At 44.3% G+C, this 19,195-nt stretch overlaps 1 protein-coding gene across 1 annotated transcript in view; it reads left to right on the top strand.

Moving 5' to 3' along the window:
* Positions 1-19,195, top strand: part of camta1a (calmodulin binding transcription activator 1a) — a gene marked incomplete at both ends in the record, with an annotated part of 307,848 nt that overhangs the window by 128,705 nt on the left and 159,948 nt on the right. Inside the window, 1 exon segment of the mRNA XM_080468566.1 lies at positions 8,684-8,751. Coding sequence (XP_080324692.1) covers positions 8,684-8,751 — 68 coding nt within the window.

The raw sequence follows: 19,195 nt of genomic DNA, 5'->3' as shown, positions 1-19,195 counted from the left end.
TATTTTGCCCTGTTTACTAATGTAGTGCTCCACATTTCTGCCAAGCCTCCAACACATCTTTGAGTTTTGCCAGAAGTTAGAGCCTGAGGGAAAGAGGGAGCGAGAGATAGAAGTAGAAAGAGGTATAATAGAATCATTACACAAGCCACATCTCTCAAGGGTACAGCAGTAGGTGGTCCCATATGGGCTTTACTTCAGCAGGCACTCACTTCCACAGCAACAACCACACTGGGTCACAATGCACCCTAATTATGGCTGACAAAGATGGATGTATTTCATCTCAGTCAACTTTATGTTCACTTCTCATTCAGTGTCTGCACCACACCACAAGCTGGAAATCCATTCCCACATAAACCATTCTTGTTACTGTTCCAGGTTTATCTTGTCCCCATCTGTACGTGCATGCCTCTGCTTTCCCTTCTTCTCTGGTTTTCTGTGATGCTGCGGCTGCTCACAGGAGGCGGTGGTTGACCATTGTGGTCCTTCAAGGCCAAATAATTACATCCTCTCATTGAACATCCAAGACAGCAGCCATGACACCAAAGCCAAAACAATGCCGCCACTTGCCAGCTCCCCTCTCGGTCCTGGTCTCATTCTCCTGCTGTCTGTCCTGTTTTCCCATCAGCATATGGCTCTGCAATCTTCTCATTCCAAAGCAGAGGAGGTGAGCAGGGATATATGGCATTGTGGTCCTTTGCAGACACTCTTATCTGGGGCTGGAGTGGACTAGAAAAAGAGCTATAAATGTGAATGCGTATGTAGCTGTATTTGGTGTATGATAGTATAGACAGGTTAATATATTTTCCAAAATATATTTTTACTAGCTGGCTCAGCAGAGCAGTGGTAGTAAAAATGGGTTGGAATAAGAAATCTATTTTTATGGTCTGATTATGATATTAGTTTCATTTTAATCAGACTTGAGTTGTAAATCAGATTTTTTGATGTATCTCTCAAACAACCTTCAGCACCTTCAGCATGCACTTATCTAACAAAGTAAACTCTGACTTTTTTGTAATGCTGCTTTATAACAGGGATAGGTTGTGCATTCACTTAACTGTATTACCCACAATTTAATCAGTTTATTATGTATAACATTTATATTTTTTAATTATTTGTATTTGTGTGGGACATCCTGATAAGCCATGTCATACTTAGTTGGTCAGTTGGTAGAATAGGTCATCTTTCAATTGTCCCTATTTGCCCCTCTTCATGTGTTGAAAAATCCTTGGGCAATACATTGAACCCCAAATTGGTCCCAATGGAGGTGAAACACCGTGCAATGAGTGTGACTAACAGTGTAGAATTCATTGAGGCTGCTGAAGCTGTGAAAATACACCATATAAATCAACTTGATCACAAGTTACCATTTATTGCTAAATGTCCAAAAATCTAATGTGTGACCTCTTGGTTGAGGTGCCCCCCCCCCCCCTTACTTTGAGGCGAAACTCCTCCTCTGCCTCTGTTGTCACTTATTGCTAACTCTTGTTCTTGTACGAAAGTCTATGGCATAAAGAAGTGATATAGTAAACAAAAACGAGAGTGCTGGCGGAGCAGCTGCTGTAGGTAACATTGATTTTGGGAGCAGGGAGGCGTTGAGGAGTGAGAGGAGTCTCCCCAGGAGAATGCCTCCTTTTTCAGAACAGTCTTATGACCAGCATGCCAAGCAGAAATGTGAAGAGAGGCATTGACCAACTACTGGAAAACATCGCTATCCAGGATCAATGCCAAATTGATCCCAGAACTATGTATAATGTAGGCCAGTGGACGGCTCGTCTCGCTCTTTCCACCTCCTGTATGGAAAAAGAGAGCTGGACCACGGGAGCTGAGGAGGCACATAGTGGACTGAACTGCCTGAGGTGTGTTTTAAACATATGGCAAGGCCTTTTGTGGTAAAGATATGAGCGCAGCAGCTATGTCAGGCATAGCGCGTGAACACAGAACTTCAGTCACGCACTTAAATTTGTTTTTGTTTTTTCCAATTCAATCTGGTGCATCAGTTGCCAAAAATGCCAAATGGTTTGTGGTTGTTGGTGAGTCAGAGCTGAACGGCCCTGTTGCTCTTCACAGTGGAGTAGCAGAGTGGACACAGTGTGACTTCCACCCCTCCTTTTAGGGAGGGAAGCCCCATGCAGGTCCTAATGAGCAGTCTGCTGGAGAGGGCATCTTTTTAACCCAGCACAGGGACTCGTAGAACAGCCTCACTCCTCTTCAACAGATGCCAAGTGCAGCTGTCAACAGCTCCATACTCTATTGTTGCTTACTTTCACTTTCTCAACTCTCTCTCTCCTCCTGTGGCTCATCCCTCTCATTTGCTCTTTTTTCCCTTCCTGTCCTGTCCATTCGTCTTGATAGCAGATCCACTGCATCCTATTATGAGACATGCTCAAACAATCTTAAAGGCTAGCTGGAGGTTACTGCTTTCTAAAATAGATTCACTTCCCCTCACTACTTTCGCAAGCTTAAAAGAGTAATATGGCCATATGAGATTACATAGATACAGTGTGTGATACATTATTGCTAGTGCATTAAGAATTCATGAAGTATAAACAAAAAAAAAAGAAAGACCCAAAACGATTCAGTTAAGGCGCCTTCGCTTGCAGAATCGAACCAAAGCACACTTTTTTTTAATCACCACACCTTCACACTTATCCCGTTTTAAATGCATTCATCATTGTCATGGGGAAATTTTTTTCAAACTTTATTCTTCCTCCCCCTCTCCTTTTTGATTATCTTCTCCCTTTGCAGCAAGTCTCCGACCCTCCTTCTCCAACCCTTTCTCCTGTGCTCGTCTCTATCTGTGTCTAATTGCATTTGAATTTTTATGGGGTAATTTCCTGATAGCCTGGTGCTCCAGCCAACCCCTCCACCCTCGCCCTACACCCGCCCGTCCATTTGCGCCAGGCTCTGGGCAGGCACCGTTTCCTGGACTGCCCTGGAGGAAATATCAGATGACCTGGCACTCCACAGCAAAACCCAGGTCATCAGGGAGGGCTCCTCTAACCGTATCCCTCCCTTGGCCTCCTCTCATCCACTTCCTGCTTTCAAGTGCAGGGCAAGGTCAAAGCTTTGAGGATGCATTCCCCAGACCTCACCATGGGGCAGGCTGGAGGCGCTGTACTCTGCTCTCTAACCAGACTTTGCTCCATCTTTTCTTTCACATCTTCCTGCTCCCTGATATTCATTTCATTAGCTCAAGCTTTTACTGCAATCAATACTGTTGCTAAACTTAGTTTTTCTAATACAGCTATTCATTAAGTGCATTTTCATTAGTGTCACTAGAGCACCAGTATAACTGGAATAATACTGCAATGGACAAACATCTGCTGTAATTGTTGAATCCTTTTTTTTGGGGGGGTGATGAGGACTGGTTGTAAAGTGGCTCAGCTCACAATGAATGAGTCATTACTCAGTGGTTTTACATAATATCTAGTAAATTGTGGGATTTAAGGAGCGCTCTGAATTCTCAGACAATGATGCAACTGTGAGTGTTTTTTTTAGCATGGGCTTGGAAATGAAGGGAATGTACTTTGAGTTATGTCCTCTCACTTTAGTAATGTCACCCATTTCCGATTTTCTGGCTGCTCAAATGCAGCGTGCATGCAGAGCGAGAGGGGAGACGTTATGAATGGTGTTTAGAGACAGGTGTCTGATGTGTCCTGAGATAATGCCAAAAGACTCCTATCTCTCCCTCTAATGGAACAGCGACAGTTGTTTCAAGTGATCAGGCCTGTCATCCAAATGCCGGAGCGTTGGTCCTCTCAACGCCTCTCTTTTCTCCCATAAATCAAAGAGCGAAGCGAGAGAGCGAATCAGAGGATACGGGGAAACAATCTAGCCTCAAGTCATCCCGGGACAGTGAATCCATACTGAGGAATATCTCCATCAAACAACGGTGCCATGTCGGGATGACTTTGGTAGGAGAAAGTGAAGGCAAGGGTCAAATTAAATTAATGTGATTATTTTCAAATAAACAGATATTAAGAAATTATTCATAGGAGACATGACTAACCGTTGGTACAAAATAAAAAAAAGGTTTACTGAAATCTATATTTAAAAACACAAATGAACATAGTCAAATTTAGTGCAATAAGTTCTTTTATCGGGCACTAGTGTATTTTGTTTACTCCCACCGCATGTTATATTTACTCTTTTATATTACTATTCTATATTATTGTCTTTACTTCTAAACATTTTAAATTTTTTAGTAATCTCTGAGCAAAAAATTCATTCTGAATCAATAATGTTGACTTAATGTGATCATTATGTAGCTGTGAAACAAGAAAGAATAAAATAAACATGACTGTTACAACCATAAATCACAAGTCTAGTTCAAAATCTGGGGCACTGATTGATAGTATATGTCCGGTCTAGTTTAAATGTAATGTCAGGGCTTAAGTGATGTAGCTTTGGGTGATTTACAGCATTATTCTTTTCGCAAGTTACCTCTCACAGTCAAGGTTTCTTTAGCACTCATTTGAAGATGAAAACACTCTCACGCCTCATAAAAATCTATTATGTGATGTTTCTACTTCTCGTGTTACAGACTATGCCTTCACTCTATCTGAGGCTCAATTTTGAGTTTGGACTAGTGCTCTTGTGACATTTTGCAAAGTTTTTAGATTAAAAAAACCAAAACACTAGTAAGCAATATATTTAATAGAAATCTAAATGATATTATAATGTCCTAGGAATGGTTTTATCTTTTTAAGACAATTAGAAGATGGCACATATGAATTACTTTCTATTTTTCAAAGAATTTACTGCACTTTGCTCCCATATCCCGATCTCTGTCTTGGTGCAAAGAAGTGAAATAGGATGAATATGTTAGTGTCATCTCCAATTTCAAATAGGTAGACATTTCAAAAGCTGATTCTCTCTGGAGAAAACGTTGTACCTCTAGAGTGAAAATATCATTTGAAAAGCGAGACAGTAAAAGCCAGTCATCTCAAAATGAAAATTTTCTTATGGTGGCTTTCCTTTTCGCCTCTGCGGTTATGGGAAAGATAAAAAAAAAAAAAAGACAGGAAAAAAACTGGATGAGATAGAAGAGGGGGTGTGGAGGCTATGAGATGTGAGAACTAAAGGGGGAGAAATGTTGATGAGTGGAGGAGTGACACCACCTGAAGAGCATGTTAATAATGTGCCAGACTCAGACAGGTAACCAGTAATCAGGCCTTATGATTGTAACACGGTAGAATGAAAACACACACACACACCCACACACCCACACACCCACACGCACGCACGCACGCACACAAGCGCTCTCGGCTCTCCATCTCCATCAGCTGAAACTGCGAGACTGCTCCGTCATGTTCTGGGGCGGCCCCCTTTGCTAACAGTGTGTCGCAGCTTTTACAGAGACAAAAGAAACAAATGAGATGGCTGGGTTACAACAAACAGCTTCGGGTTGTTCTTTCCCCTGGAAAATGAAAGGGTCTATTTTTTCTTTTTTCTTTTTTTATTTAGCAACCGCCGTGTCAATTAGAGGAGGTATTGCTCATACTCACTCTCCGGTTCACTGCTGGCTTGTGCTGATTGTTATGTATTTAGATCAAGCTTGGAAGGGAGTTTGCCTTAATTTAAGCCATGCAGAATGCAGCACTTGTTTCAACAACACCTGGAGATAAAGCCCCCAGCCAGGATCATGTCAGTCGGGTGGCTGAGGCATCAAGGATCACAACTACAAACAACCTTGCATGAGGTGGATTCTGACCTGGGAGTGAGGTAGTGAGGTAGGAGTTGCTTGTGTGTACAGAGAGCCTCCTCTGAATATTTCCCCAGTGACGGAGAGGAGTCCAGAGGCAGCGAGGTCAGCAGATAAAGTCCAGAGCCCATTGACAGCTGCTGGTTTGACTTTGATCCACCATCAGTGTTCAGCACACCTCTTGCCCCCCCCCCCCCACCACCCCACCCCCCCACCCCCATCCCCCCCACCCGTCTCGCACGAACCCGCAAGCGTGTTTGCTCAACCTGAACGCACGCGAGCCTCTCATTATGCCGCCCATGCAAACTTTGTCTCCTTGCAGCTGTTTAATGGCTGCACGTCTGTTTTTGTTTGTTTCCTCACCATAAGATTATTGCACCTTTATGGCTGGTCGGGGGGTTGGAATAATCCCTAGCATCTGTTCGGAGAGGGAGGGGTGAGCAAAGAGCCAGAGGTAGAGGAGTACTTCGTTCAGTTTTTTTTTTTTTTTTTTAGCAGGGGTGGGGGGGGTTTGTTTTAATTTTAATTTTAAATACGAGACCATGTGGCCCCCTATTTTATCCCCTGCCACTGAGACTGGGGCTGTAGATTTTAAAGAGAAGAGTGATGGAAGGGGCTGTGCGCTAACAGGCACAGAGGTCACTGAAGGAGCTTCCCGCTGCCGTTTATCCCTCCTAAAATGAACACAGAATAGCAGGGATTAATCTAATCACTGCCTTGTTAGACTAATTTGCTGTAAATGTATGCAGAAAAGTTACATGATTGTGACCCTATTAGTTAGTTATTGTTGTTGCCGCAGCAGCTATTGTCTCATGTTCTTTTATCTTACCACATCCACAGAACAAGGTTTTTTTTTTTTCTTTCTCATTTAAACAACACAGATGTGAATTATGTTCGACTTTCCATTGTTTTATTGCTGTTTTTTTTTGCGTTAGTACATTAGAATAGAATCAATTAGTATGGCTTCATTGCCATTGTGTGCTTCCCTTATAATACTATTAGCATACACTGCAAAATATAGCTTACAGGTAAATAAAAAAAAACAAAAAAAAAAAAACAGACCTTGTGGAAAACTATTTATGCATATTGCACAGGTACATGTGTTCTTGCGTTAGTGACTCCCAGTTGATCATCCAAGGTACTAAAATATTAAACCTGACAAAGTTTTGTATGCAATTAATGGACAATATGTGGTTTTATACTTTTTGAGATTTACATTTAGATTTTTTTTTTGTTTTAATGTCAAAAATGTACTCTTGACAAGCTGCATGATTATGTCTAACTGAGGCTTCGCTTTGAACCATAATCAGACTTTACATTTACCATTACGTTCTATGTAGAATTAGGTTTTAGCACTTATTTGTGATGATCAAGGTTAGCCTAAGTGTGTTTGTGTGCGGCTGTGAAATAGCAAAACTTGTAGAAAAGAGGAGCAGCCCTGAGCTCCTCTTAACAGTCTCAACCCTCCTTCTGCTTCCTCTGTCTTTTTCTTAATTCAAGACTCCATCTTGTCATGGCTTCAGTGCCTCCGGTCGTTATGGCAGGAGAACAGGAAGTTAATCAACACAGCATTATCTCCCAGCCTGCACCTGGAGGCAACAGTGCCAGTCATGCTACCAACCCCCCCTCCCTGTTGGGACCCCTGCCAGCCCGGGAACCCCTCACACCGCAGTGCCCTGCAGCACCCCTGTGGGCTATAGCCAGCGTGCTTTGTCTGTGCCAGGTCACACTTGTGACACAGCCTCGATGAGCCAACGGGAACCTTCTTGCTGTGGTGCATACTTTATAGTGTGTCTGCATTCTAAGAGGGAGACGGGGGAGAGGAAGTGTCTCAAAGAGACCAAAACCTTGTGGTTTTGTGATTGCTTTGTGCCACCACGTACAGTATTTCTTCCAAATTCCTGCTTCAGAGAAAGTTTTTGTTTTTCTAGACATTATTGCCCCACGAGGACAGGTGAAGAAACAACACATAGTCCTGGAGGAGCTTTTATTATATATTTTTTAACTTGAGCCTCACAGACCAACCCAGACAATATTTGAACAACACATTTACTCTTTAAGGTTTGTTGACACTCCAACGTGAGGAGGGACCCACATCCTTTGAAACTAAAAAGGCCATGTTTCTGTGAAAGATAGCAGCAGGTTCGTCCTTGCGTCTGGCTCTCTAAGAGTCTGACAAATGTTCGTGTTGAAGAGTGAATTGCTGGCTGTCGCTGGTAATCATTAGGTTGTCCACCAGCATCCAAAGTGCTTTTATTTCTGCCCATTAGTTTGGTGAGAAAATGGCTGGGTATGGTCTTGCGTGTTCCCCCTCACACTCAGACTGATGCAGTAGGCAGGGCAAGCATGGGAAACATGAAAGTGTTTGAAGTATCTCTATTTATGCCAGTGGCAGTTTGGGCTCTTTTTTTTATTTTTTTTTTATTTCAGTGTCTATAGCATCTCTTTGTACACAACTGACTCCAAAGGCTCTACAGCCTTTACTGAAGTAGCAGTACACACGCATGTCAATATTGTGAGACTGGCGTGTAATTATTATTCAAAGGTTAAAGAGTGGATTGATCCATAGAGGAGTGTCAAGGGCAGATCAAAGGGATTTGGGGGAGGATCGGACCAAAAATGTTAAAAGCTGCTCACTCTGAAACACAGAGACGTCAATCTTCATGAGAGCACCTTGATGTCCTCAGAGGAGAACTTGATCAAAGCCTGCGTAACAAAGATGGTCTCAGAAGATGATCTGACCTCAGCTGCATTCCACTTCTGTCTTTCATTTTACTTTTACCAGTCTGCATTTACCTGCCTGAACTCCCCGACACTGCCCCTGTTTCCGTCTTTTCCTGTGTTTGTGCTGCTGGTTAGGCCGTCTGAATATCAATGAAGCAGTCTCACCGATGTATTACAAACACAAGAGAACCGTGATTAAAGATGACATATCTAAGCCTCACTCCTCGCCTCTCTCCTCTCCTCTCTTTTTCACAGGAGATCGCAGCTTACTTGATAACGTTCGAAAAGCATGAAGAATGGCTAACGACATCCCCTAAAACAAGGTAAGACAATTACACTTCTGCCCTCTTTAAAACATGAGTTAAGAATTATTGCCCCTACAAGTAATACATTCTGGGAGCCAAAATTTCCATTTCTTTTACATATTTTCTCTCTCACCGGACACTTTCCCTTTTGCACAGCTCGCAGCCACCTTCAAGTACAGTGTAGGATGTTTAAAATTACAAGCTGCTGATGGCTATTCAGAAAACTTTACAGTTTGCAGTTAAATGATAAAACTATTAATATTGACGAATAATTGCCTTTTAGCGCACCAATTAACATACCATGCACTGGTGCAGCATCTGCTTTGAATGCTACATTAATGTGTTTCTATCTATCTGCACAGTCACCACTCAGCCGTCTAGGTCAGACGTTACGCCCACATGTTGAACAAAATGCCAAGAGCTACTGTGATATTTAAAATAGAATAAATGCGCCAGTCTATTTAGTTAATAAATGCAGGCACATACAGTGGAGGCCCTTTTTCCACAAAAGACCAAGTCCTCCTTGGGTTTGCTGCAAAGTTTCACATGTGAGTTTAAGTAGCTACATGTTTGTACAGCTTCATTGTAATTATGTAACATGTTGAAAGCAATGGTTGAGATTGCCCATGCCTTTGTGACTGTAATCCTCCACATATGTCCGCAGCTCATTGTTTGAGTATGTCCAGGATGGACATGCTTGGGCTGTTTTAAGTGTTTCTCCTGCCACACACAAAGTAAATTCATTGCTCCAGCAAATAGCCTGAACACACAAAATCCCTTCGACTAAAGTTTGCATGTTCATGCATTCGGAATCAGCCGAGATGTGTTAAAACCTTTCGTTATCTTTCTTCTTTCTGTGAGCCGTGCTCGCTATGCTGGCATTATTAGCAATCCTCATCCATGTGTAAATGGACCCTGGGCTTACTGACATAGAACCCATTGCTCACATCCCTCTCCCCGCCCCTCCTTTTTTCCCCCTGCCTCAGAGGGACATTGATAATAGTTCTGCATAAAGACACTGCCAATTAGAATATGTTCTCTGGTGTAATTACAGGCCGAATGAGCACTGAGCTCACCTGCCTCCTCCCCATATCAAGAGCGTCCCGTCTTTACCAAGCTTTTGGTTTCCAGATGACCAAAAGTGACACCTGTGTCTTCGACTTATTTAAACATGAGATGCAGGCTACACAGTTGGTATTAGACTCACCTTTTTTACTCTCTGGGGAATATACATGTGCTCTTATCTCACTGTGGTGTAGTAAATGACCTTCACGAATTTATGGAAAGGGGTGGAAGTAGGGAAAAAAGCCCATCTTTTTGATGCTCAAGAATTATAAATGTCACAATGCCGTCTTCAACTTAAAAAAAAAAATAAAACAGGCTGTGATGGGAAAGACTTTGAATTCAATGATTTTTTCTTTTTTTTTCTTTTCTTGCCATACTGTTCTCAGGATGTTCATGGCCGCAGTGTGTCACCACCGGCTGTCTGTCATACACTTGTCCCCCAGTGCGCTCAGGGATTTCAACCCCATGTCATGTCTCAGAGCAGGTGCTGATATCTCCAATGTGTCACCAGGGAGCAGCTCAGAGTGCACACCACGAGATCACCTGACAACACATCCCATGTATAAGAAACGCTGCAGGACAATATGTGTGTGTTTGCAGCGTGGGTGTTTGTGTGTGTGTGTTTTCCAAACAAGGGGAGTCGGGGAGAAAGGTTGTGGAGTGCTTGTATTTTTCCAGATGTCAGTGAAAGGGTAGGGTGTAGTGATGGATGTTGAGGCCAGTAAAGGTTGGGGGAGAGTGAAAGGATGTGGCGTATATGTGTGTGATTGATAGGCGCTGATTGATGGCTGGCCTCTGTATGAAAAGCTTTCTGTTCAAGGCCACGGGTGAAAGGTCATACTTGGGACACCTGTGGTTAAGTGCTGCCTTATCATTTGTCATGGCACATCTTAGAGTGTGGGTGGGCTTGAGCGCATCTGATTGTGGGTGTGCTGTCCACATGTCTGTGTGTGGGTTGACCCCTGTGGGAAATAGGCTAAGTAGGCTAATTCTCGCCCAGCCAGCGCCTTTAGCCTGGGTCAACAGGATGTGATGGGAGGCAGAGATAAGCAGCAGGGTCGTGCACAGAGAGGCACCGCGCTGCATGGCTGCACTGCATGCATGTAACAGCTCTGACACATGCAGGTCATAAACATGGGAGTGGGCCACAGCTAGAGCTCAAGAAGCTGACGCCAGCTGTTTGACCAAGGTGACACGCAATGCAGGACATGGGCTGAATAGATATGGCATCCTGTCAACACGAGGAAGATATAATCAAGCGGGCCGATTGCATACATGCATAGACTTTCACCAGGCTCATGCTGACACACGTGAGCAAGGCTTGTACAGTAGCAGCCCAGCCAGGGCTGTCTTTTGTTTGGGTCTGTTTCCCTTTGTTTATCATTTCAAAATCTAAGGCATGCCAGGGGAGAGTGGTGGTATGCTGAGTGATTGATGTGCTTAGCTCTAGTAATACACATTCCCTTTCAGATAGGAAGTGCAACAGTGCTTAAAATCAATACCAGTGTTCTCCCACTGACTGCTTGAACAGCACTACAGCTAATTCAGGCCGCACCTGTCAGAGCTGGGGAAATCTTTCCCTACTCAGGCCTTACACTTTAATTTACACCCACAGCCTCGCTTGCTTCCATTTCCATTAAAGGGAGAGCCTGGCATTATGGCTTTAATGAAGGCCACGGCCAGGCTGTGATTTAAGATGGCCGTTACCCCGCACCTTCACTCCACAGGAGGGAACACACTTAAAGGGACAATTAGGCTTTTCCTCTGCTGCATCCTTCGCAGATAGCTATACTCATTCTTTCCTCTTGCCTTTTTAAAGATGTGTCCATGTTGCTTCAGCTGATGGGATCTGAAGGCGCCTGTGGGAGCAGGGTAAAAACGTAAGCATGGAGAAGAATTGCGGTACCAAATCTAGGCAATAACGTTTGATTTGACCTCATCATGGGTGTAACATTGTGCTCCTGTTGAGAGCAGGCATTCATTGTCCATCATAAATGACACAAATGTCTCCTCCAGGGGCTTTTTCAGAGGTGTTTGAATGCTGACAGATGGAGTAACTATTGACTCAATGGTGTCACAGATTGGTCAGCCCAAAGAGCTAATGGACACCTGTGTGTCGTATAGCGATGGCTCGTTATCCTGAGCATCCCCTGAACATCACACGGTTTCATAGAGGAGCAGTTGCACATTAATGTTTCTCGTCTCCACTGTTTATTTTATAGGATTGGTTAACAGCAACCCATCTCAAAACACCACAGAGAGAGTGCTTCTGTGTGTGTGTGCGTGCGTGTGTGTGTGCGTGCGTGCGTGTGTGCGTGCGTGCGCGTTTGCGTTTATTTATAAACTCTCTCTCATAGAACACAAAGATACAGTAGACTTGTTACGGCTGCTGGAAAGTTGAAGTGCTGAGTTGTGTCAGCGATTTGCTTTGACTTCTATGCCAGTTTGGGAGACATAAATTTACACATGTGCTCGTGTGACCACATAACACACCCTCTTTTTTCTCCATCTCACACACACATACACACCCACACATTGTATATTGAAACTATCAAACAATAAGCACCAGTCCTTGGAGGGGCCTGCAATGACACTGAACCCAGCCGCCCCCATGTCCCAGCGCAATAGCCCTCTCTCCTCCCACATCCAAGCAACAGCAACGGCAGCAGCAGCTCTCCAAAATGAAACCAAGTCCCTTTAGACAGCTTCCAAAGACAATGCTTTTATTAAAACCTACAGCAGTGGCGCCACCCCAGAGGCGCGGGTACACCAACAACAGAGCGGAGCAGAACTGAGAGGCAGCCTGAAATCTACTAATGACTGTGTTTGCTATTGTGTACGGTGTTTGCTATTGTGTATGGAGCCTGTGAATTTGTACAGATCTCTGTGCATGTGTGACTGTGAGAAAGAAACAGATAGTGGGGATTGTGTTCACGCATGTGTATCGAACATGTACTCATGCGGATGCACATAGTGTGTCTGTGAGCTTGAAAGACCGTGACTGTGCATTACAGTACTTCATTGTGGATGAACATATCCAGACATTCATGAATGTATTAAGATGTGCATGTATGTGCGGAATTTAAAAACAGGAAGGTTGTGTATACTGTGCGTGTATGTGTGTGTATTGGAATGCGTATTAACTTTCATTGCACCTAAAACTGTATATGCACCTAATGGGGTCTCGTCGTCCTTGTGGGGGGAAAAAAAGTGAGTTCCCTTGAGGAAAATCATTACGTTTTTAGGTGAAAACCTGTTTTAATGGTAGACTTACAACGAGGGTTTGGGTTAAGGTTATGCTAGGGGTTATTGTCAGGGTTCAGGCTAAATTCAAAGTTTGCAGAAACTGAATGCAAGTCAGTGCAATGTCACATGATGGCATGGAAACTTAACGTGTGTGCGTGTGTGCGTGTGTGCGTGTGTGCGTGTGTGTGTGTGTGTGTGTGTGTGTGTGTGTGTGTGTGTGTGTGTGTGTGTGTGTGTGTGTGTGTGTGTGTGTGTTTTTCGCGGGCACCTGTATTTCACACATGATTGCTGTTTGGGAATAGTAATCATGTCTCCATTTTGTGAACCATTAATGTTTGAGCTGATGGCACGGTTGACCGAGGTTAGTGTTAGGCTGCAAGAAACAAGCACAAGTCACTGTGAAGATCCCATTGTTGTGTGTGTGTGTGTGTGTGTGTGTGTGTGTGTGTGTGTGTGTGTGTGTGTGTGTGTGTGTGTGTGTGTGTGTGTGTGTGTGTGTGTGTGTGTGTGTGTGTGTGTGTGTGTGTGTGTGTGTGTGTGTGTGTGTGTGTGCGTGCACTTTTTTTTTTACCGACACTGTGGATCTGTTAGAAAACATTACTAAGCTTTGTCTATCATACAGTAGTAAAATAATAAGTAAAATTCATCTCAAAATATTGGAAAACATTTTGAGGTGATGACATTTCAGGTGAGAGAATAGTTTAAGTAACAAGCAGGCAAGTAATAGATATGGTTTAGGGTGAGAGTATGTCAGCTGGAAATAATGTAGGTCAACGTGAAGCCCCCTAAAGTGAAAACACAGGTGTGTGTGCGTGAGATTCACCGGCATGTGGTTATCTCAATCCCTGAACATCTTCACATTATGGCAACTTTTTTGATTTATGGAGACAAAAACAAAAAAACAAAAACATCCCAATAATGAGATAAATAAAGGTGCTGGGATCAGCAAGTAGTATGGTTCAGTTAAAGGTGTGTTTGTTCAACAGTCTGAAAATTATGTAAGTTATTGCTTTTACCCTGAAGGGTATGAATGAAAACATGTTTGTGTGTGTGTGTGTGTGTGTGTGTGTGTGTGTGTGTGTGTGTGTGTGTGTGTGTGTGTGTGTGTGTGTGTGTGTGTGTGTGTGTGTGTGTGTGTGTGTGTGTGTGTGTGTGTGTGTGTGTGCGTGCAGATGTGTGAGTGGGTGGGGCTAGGTGTGTCTGTGTGCGTGTGTTTTCTTTATGAGGGAGGTTGTGTCTGGGTGAGTCTGCCACTGTGAATAAGACCTCCCTAGGCCTACGTGTAAACTCTGCTCCTGTCACCAAGTCTGGCAAATGGTGTGAGGAAGGGCTGGACTTTCTGTGTGTGCGCGTGTGAGAGAGAGTGAGTTGTGATGTGTAGGATGTGCCTGAGAAGGGCGTCTGATAGTGTTTGGTCCTAATGCTTTGTGGCACTCGTTGGCTGGCAGAGTTTCAGAGGAGAGTGGAAAAGGACAGGAGCAGCAGGAGCGAGACAGAGAAAGAGAGAGGAGCGGCATAGGAGGGGGAAAAGAGTGAAAGTAAGGCAAAAAAAGAGATGAATGCAAAAACTAAGGCATAAATGATGCAGGTATCTGACAAGAACACATTGAAATGAATGAATGAAAGAACTTACCTGAACTAGTTCAAACACCTTCTTCTTTCTTTCTTCTGCTCTGTCCTACATCTATTCCTCCTCCCATCTCATCACGAGGTTAAGTTTAGATTATTGCATGGTGACACTCGTTTGCCCCATTGTGTCAAACTCTGGAGGACACTATACCCTGCTGCTTCCGCCCACAGTCAACAGCCCTGACAAGGACGGCGATGCCCACCTGGGGCCTTGTGGACTGGGTGACATAAAGCCCACCAGGGAAAGCAAAGAGGACAGGAGTGAAGTGAGCCCAGGGAGCATGAAGTACGAGTGCATGAAAGAGAGAAAATGAAAAATCGTCATTGAAGGAAGAGTGAATATGATTGAGCGAGAGCAGTTTAGAAAATGGAAACATGTCGATAAGAGAAGCGAACAGACGAGATGAAGATGGGAGGAATAGTGATGGATGGGGTGAGGAGAAGAAGGAGTGGGGGGGGGGAAAGGATTTACGCAAATAGACGAAAGAGCCAGAGAAAGATGGAATAGAGGGGGATTGAGCTGACATAGGGCGAGGGAAAGAAAAAAGAGAAAAATAGAGTGGGTAAACAGCAGATAGAGATGGAGGGAGGTGAGCAATGGATTCAGCTGACAGATAGAGAAAAGTCCTGTGGTTTTGGGGCATGGGAGGGAGAATGCAAACGGTCAATAGATTACAGCTAGTGCTGTGCCAAGTGCCTGGGCCTCAGACTCCTCGCCAACTTAATAGTGCCTCTTGTTTGTCTGTCCTCTAAAGTAATGCCCAAGCCGAGCCTAGGGAAGCAGCCTGAGCCTGAGGCTAGTGGAAATGGACAGGAGACTAGATATATGTTAGTTCGCATCCCAGCTGCTGTATATTACCCTGGCCAGCTTGCCCACCAGAGACCATTCAAGAGAACATAGAACATCATCGAGCTTTATCGCCTTTGTTCTCTCTGCACTCAACGGGGCTGCTGCTGAAGGCCAAGAAGGGCAGGATCAGTCCTCGGAATTAATCCTTTTTATTATGTGTCCCTTTTTGTATGGTAATAGTCTAGTAAAGTCTAGAGCTGTGGCAAAGATATCAAAGCCAGACTATCCTGGTTGAGGAGCACTACTGAACTGTGCTGATTGACGAAAACAGTATGAAAACCAAGCACACAAAGCTCTGCGCGGCATGCCAATATGGAAAAAGGGGGTGGAGGGGAGGAAGGAGTGCCGCCAGTAGCTGGCCACAGGAGAGAGGGGATAAATAAATAGAGGAGGAAGTTGATGTCAAGCAGGTGTTCAAGGAGAAAGTGTCAGCCAAGCGGGCCGAGATGGGGAGAAGTGCTGCCTCTGCAGCCTGATAATAAAGACTTAATTCAATTAGCGCTTCTGCACCGGTGAGCAGCGTGCAGGCTGGCTGTCGTGGAGCAGGCCACAGCTGAGCTCACCCCCAGCCACCGAGACACATAGACGACCAGCCCTAGGCCGACCCCGCACTTCACTGCTCTTTCTCTCTCTCTCTCTCTCTCTCTCTCTCTCTCTCTCTCTCTCTCTCTCTCTCTCTCTCTCTCTCTCTCTCTCTCTCTCTCTCTCTCTCTCTCTATCCCCTCTCTCCCTCTCTCTATCTATCCCCTCTCTCCCTCGGTCTCTCTGTTACACACGCAAAGTAGACCAAACGTATTATTCACACCTGAGTCACTGAGCAGTCCAGACACTAAACCCTGCCTACACTTCTCTCCTACACACCCTGACACTCACAACACTCGGACACGCTGCCTTAGCCTGCCTCACTCCTCGCCCTCACACCTCCCCACAAACTACGCTCTTCTCAGCTCATCTCCCTTTACCTCCTTAATTTTCTATTTTCATCCCCCTCTGCTCTCCACCCACTCTTGTACCATTCCAATCCACTCTGTCACACTGCTCCATTGGTTCCAAGTGCCCGTATGTTGGCTGGTACCTCGAAGATTGTGACTGCAAGTCCCTATTTTCAGCCCATCATGCCCTGGTGCCCAGCTGGGTGCTGTCCTGTAGGCATATGGTGTAACGGATAGCACATCCTGGGCCTTTAAAAAAGCCCTAGGGGGCATTTCAGACAAAAAAGGGCTTCCCGTCCCACGCACTTTTTCATGCCTTATATCATCAAATCTGGTCAGCGACTTTGTGCTTAGGGCGTGGTCCAAGAACGTCTGTTCCTGACTCCGACTGGCCACCTCACAATCCAAGTAAGTTGTACAGTAATGCAACAGAGCAAAACATGGTCTCAAGAGCTCCCACATATACAAGAAGGTGGAGAATTGGGGTAAATGAAGAGCAGGAAGTGGCAAATGAACAAGAAGAGGTGGAGGGGGAGGAAGAGGAGAAAGGACAGGACACATTGCTTCAATGATACTGTTTGCTGTTATGTAAAGAGGAGGAGAAAATAGGTCCTGGATGGCTGCCAGAGAGCTGGGTGAATCACCAGCAAAGAACAGGCACGACATGAGTGTGCATAAACACACAGGCGCGCGCACGCACACACACTGGCACACATTCTGTCCCATTTCTACGCCCCAGCAGAGCTTCCCAGTACAGGAAGTACAGCGGATGATGAGTTGCCATGTGGCACCATTAAATGTGTAAAAAACGTCAAATGGCAGGACTGACCTCGTGCTCCTTCTCGTCATTTAGCATCCCAGAAAGGGCAACAACCTGGCTTGCCATGTGCGTTCTTCATCAAAACCACTAATACGGGGAATATTCAGGTTTACAAGCCACCTTATTTACTCCACTTGTGCCCTTCACCCATCTGGCTGACCTCTACAGTTTGTTTTCATCGATCCCTGTATGTTAACCACTAAATTGTTGTTTATTTTTTAGTGAAACACACAGAAATGTGCACTCTCCTTCTGCCTGAAACACTTACTTCTCACTTGTACAGCTCTGTACTGTGATAAAACATCATTATCACAGTTGTATTAGACAGATACCCCTGTCTACTTCCTCAGTCGGTACTTTACTCAAGGCAAGACCCTTACTACTTCAACTTCTTCATTAAAGATGGTAGAGGATAGAGCGAGTGTAATATGCAGGATAGCCAAGTATTAATTTTGCATTAGTGAATTAATCAATTCAAATATAAGTCAATTGATAAATTATTCAACTCTTTTTGTCAGAGGAGTGCGCAGAAGGAAAGGTGAGAACCATTTCAGATTGGATTAATTAATATTCATGACATTTTTAAAATGAAGTAAGAAAAATAGCTATCAATTCAACATCAATTTTTTTAAACACTCGTATAATTAAGGGTGTTTGAGAGGGACAATTCCCACAATGATACAATTCCCTACAATAAAAGGCAAAGGGTTTGAGTTCTCTCACTCTCCTTGTCTCCAGGAACTTATTGTAATAGCTCCTACTTTTCAAATCTTGCAGATATTTTTTAACTACAGCTTGAATGATGGAACTCAGAGGGAGATAAATAAATTGAGATGATGATGAATCTTTCTCATCCTCACACATTAAGTAAAAATAATTAACAAACCGCTGCAAAATATGTGCCCTTCACCTACATCCCACTGCTCTGGTGCTGCAAAGTCTTTTATTTGTTTACTGTATTTTTAATTTTTCATCATTTTTCAGGGTAGTCAATCATCTTTATTTTTTTCTGTTTGCTGGAGGTTGGCACTTTGAAGAGTTATGAAGACAGGTCAGCCAAGATTTAAGGTAGCCCTGTGCCTGACCCAAAGGAAAGCACCGCTGGATACATTAACATGATAGCGATATGATTATGTCGAAATGGACATGAAGGGTTTCAATTATTTACAGGTGATGTGCACGTTGAATTGGCAATGAAGTGGCTCGTAAATTACCCCCTCTGTCTAATCAAGCCTCCAGCAGAATAATGGGGCAAGCTCTGCCGCGGAGGAAGATCCTTTTCTTTCTTTCGTTCTCTCCTTAGTGTTTTGGGGATGGGGAGGTTGGCCACTCTCATTCACAGTGGGATGATGACACTCTCCAAATGACATTGGTTGAAAGGCAAGAAATGTGCCAGTGAGCGCAGGTTTAAAACCTCTCCACTTCATCACTGCTCAGTGCTTTACTGCGCTTTATGTCACCAGACAATGATACAGTGACAGCCAAGCATCAAATGTGCAGCACCAGCACCTAATGTGCACCCTGGTTCTTGTGCGCCCGAGAGAGAGAGAGAGAGAGAGAGAGAGAGAGAGAGAGAGAGAGAGAGAGAGAGAGAGAGAGAGAGAGAGAGAGAGAGAGAGAGAGAGAGAGAGAGAGAGAGAGAGAGAGAGAGAGAGAGAGAGAGAGAGAGAGAGAGAGAGAGAGAGAGAGAGAGAGAGAGAGAGAGAGAGAGAGAGAGAGACATATAAACACTGAGAGAGGAAGAAAGAAACTAGACAGAAGAATAGTGGGACGCTGTAATGGTTGGCATGGCTCGGCTCCAATGCAGACCTCCCATCAGCAGCAACACTGTTCAGACAAAACACAGCCAGCCACCAGTCGCTGGCTCCTTTGTAGCGTCTTCCTCTGAGGCCTGTGGCGCAGAATTCTGTTTCGCTGAAT

Source organism: Lipophrys pholis, assembly GCF_963383615.2.
Source record: "Lipophrys pholis genome assembly, chromosome: 8".
In the NCBI taxonomy this organism is placed as follows: Eukaryota; Metazoa; Chordata; class Actinopteri; order Blenniiformes; family Blenniidae; genus Lipophrys; species Lipophrys pholis.
The sequence above is the reverse complement of the archived record's forward strand: the minus strand, read 5'-3'. Positions and strand labels throughout refer to the sequence as shown.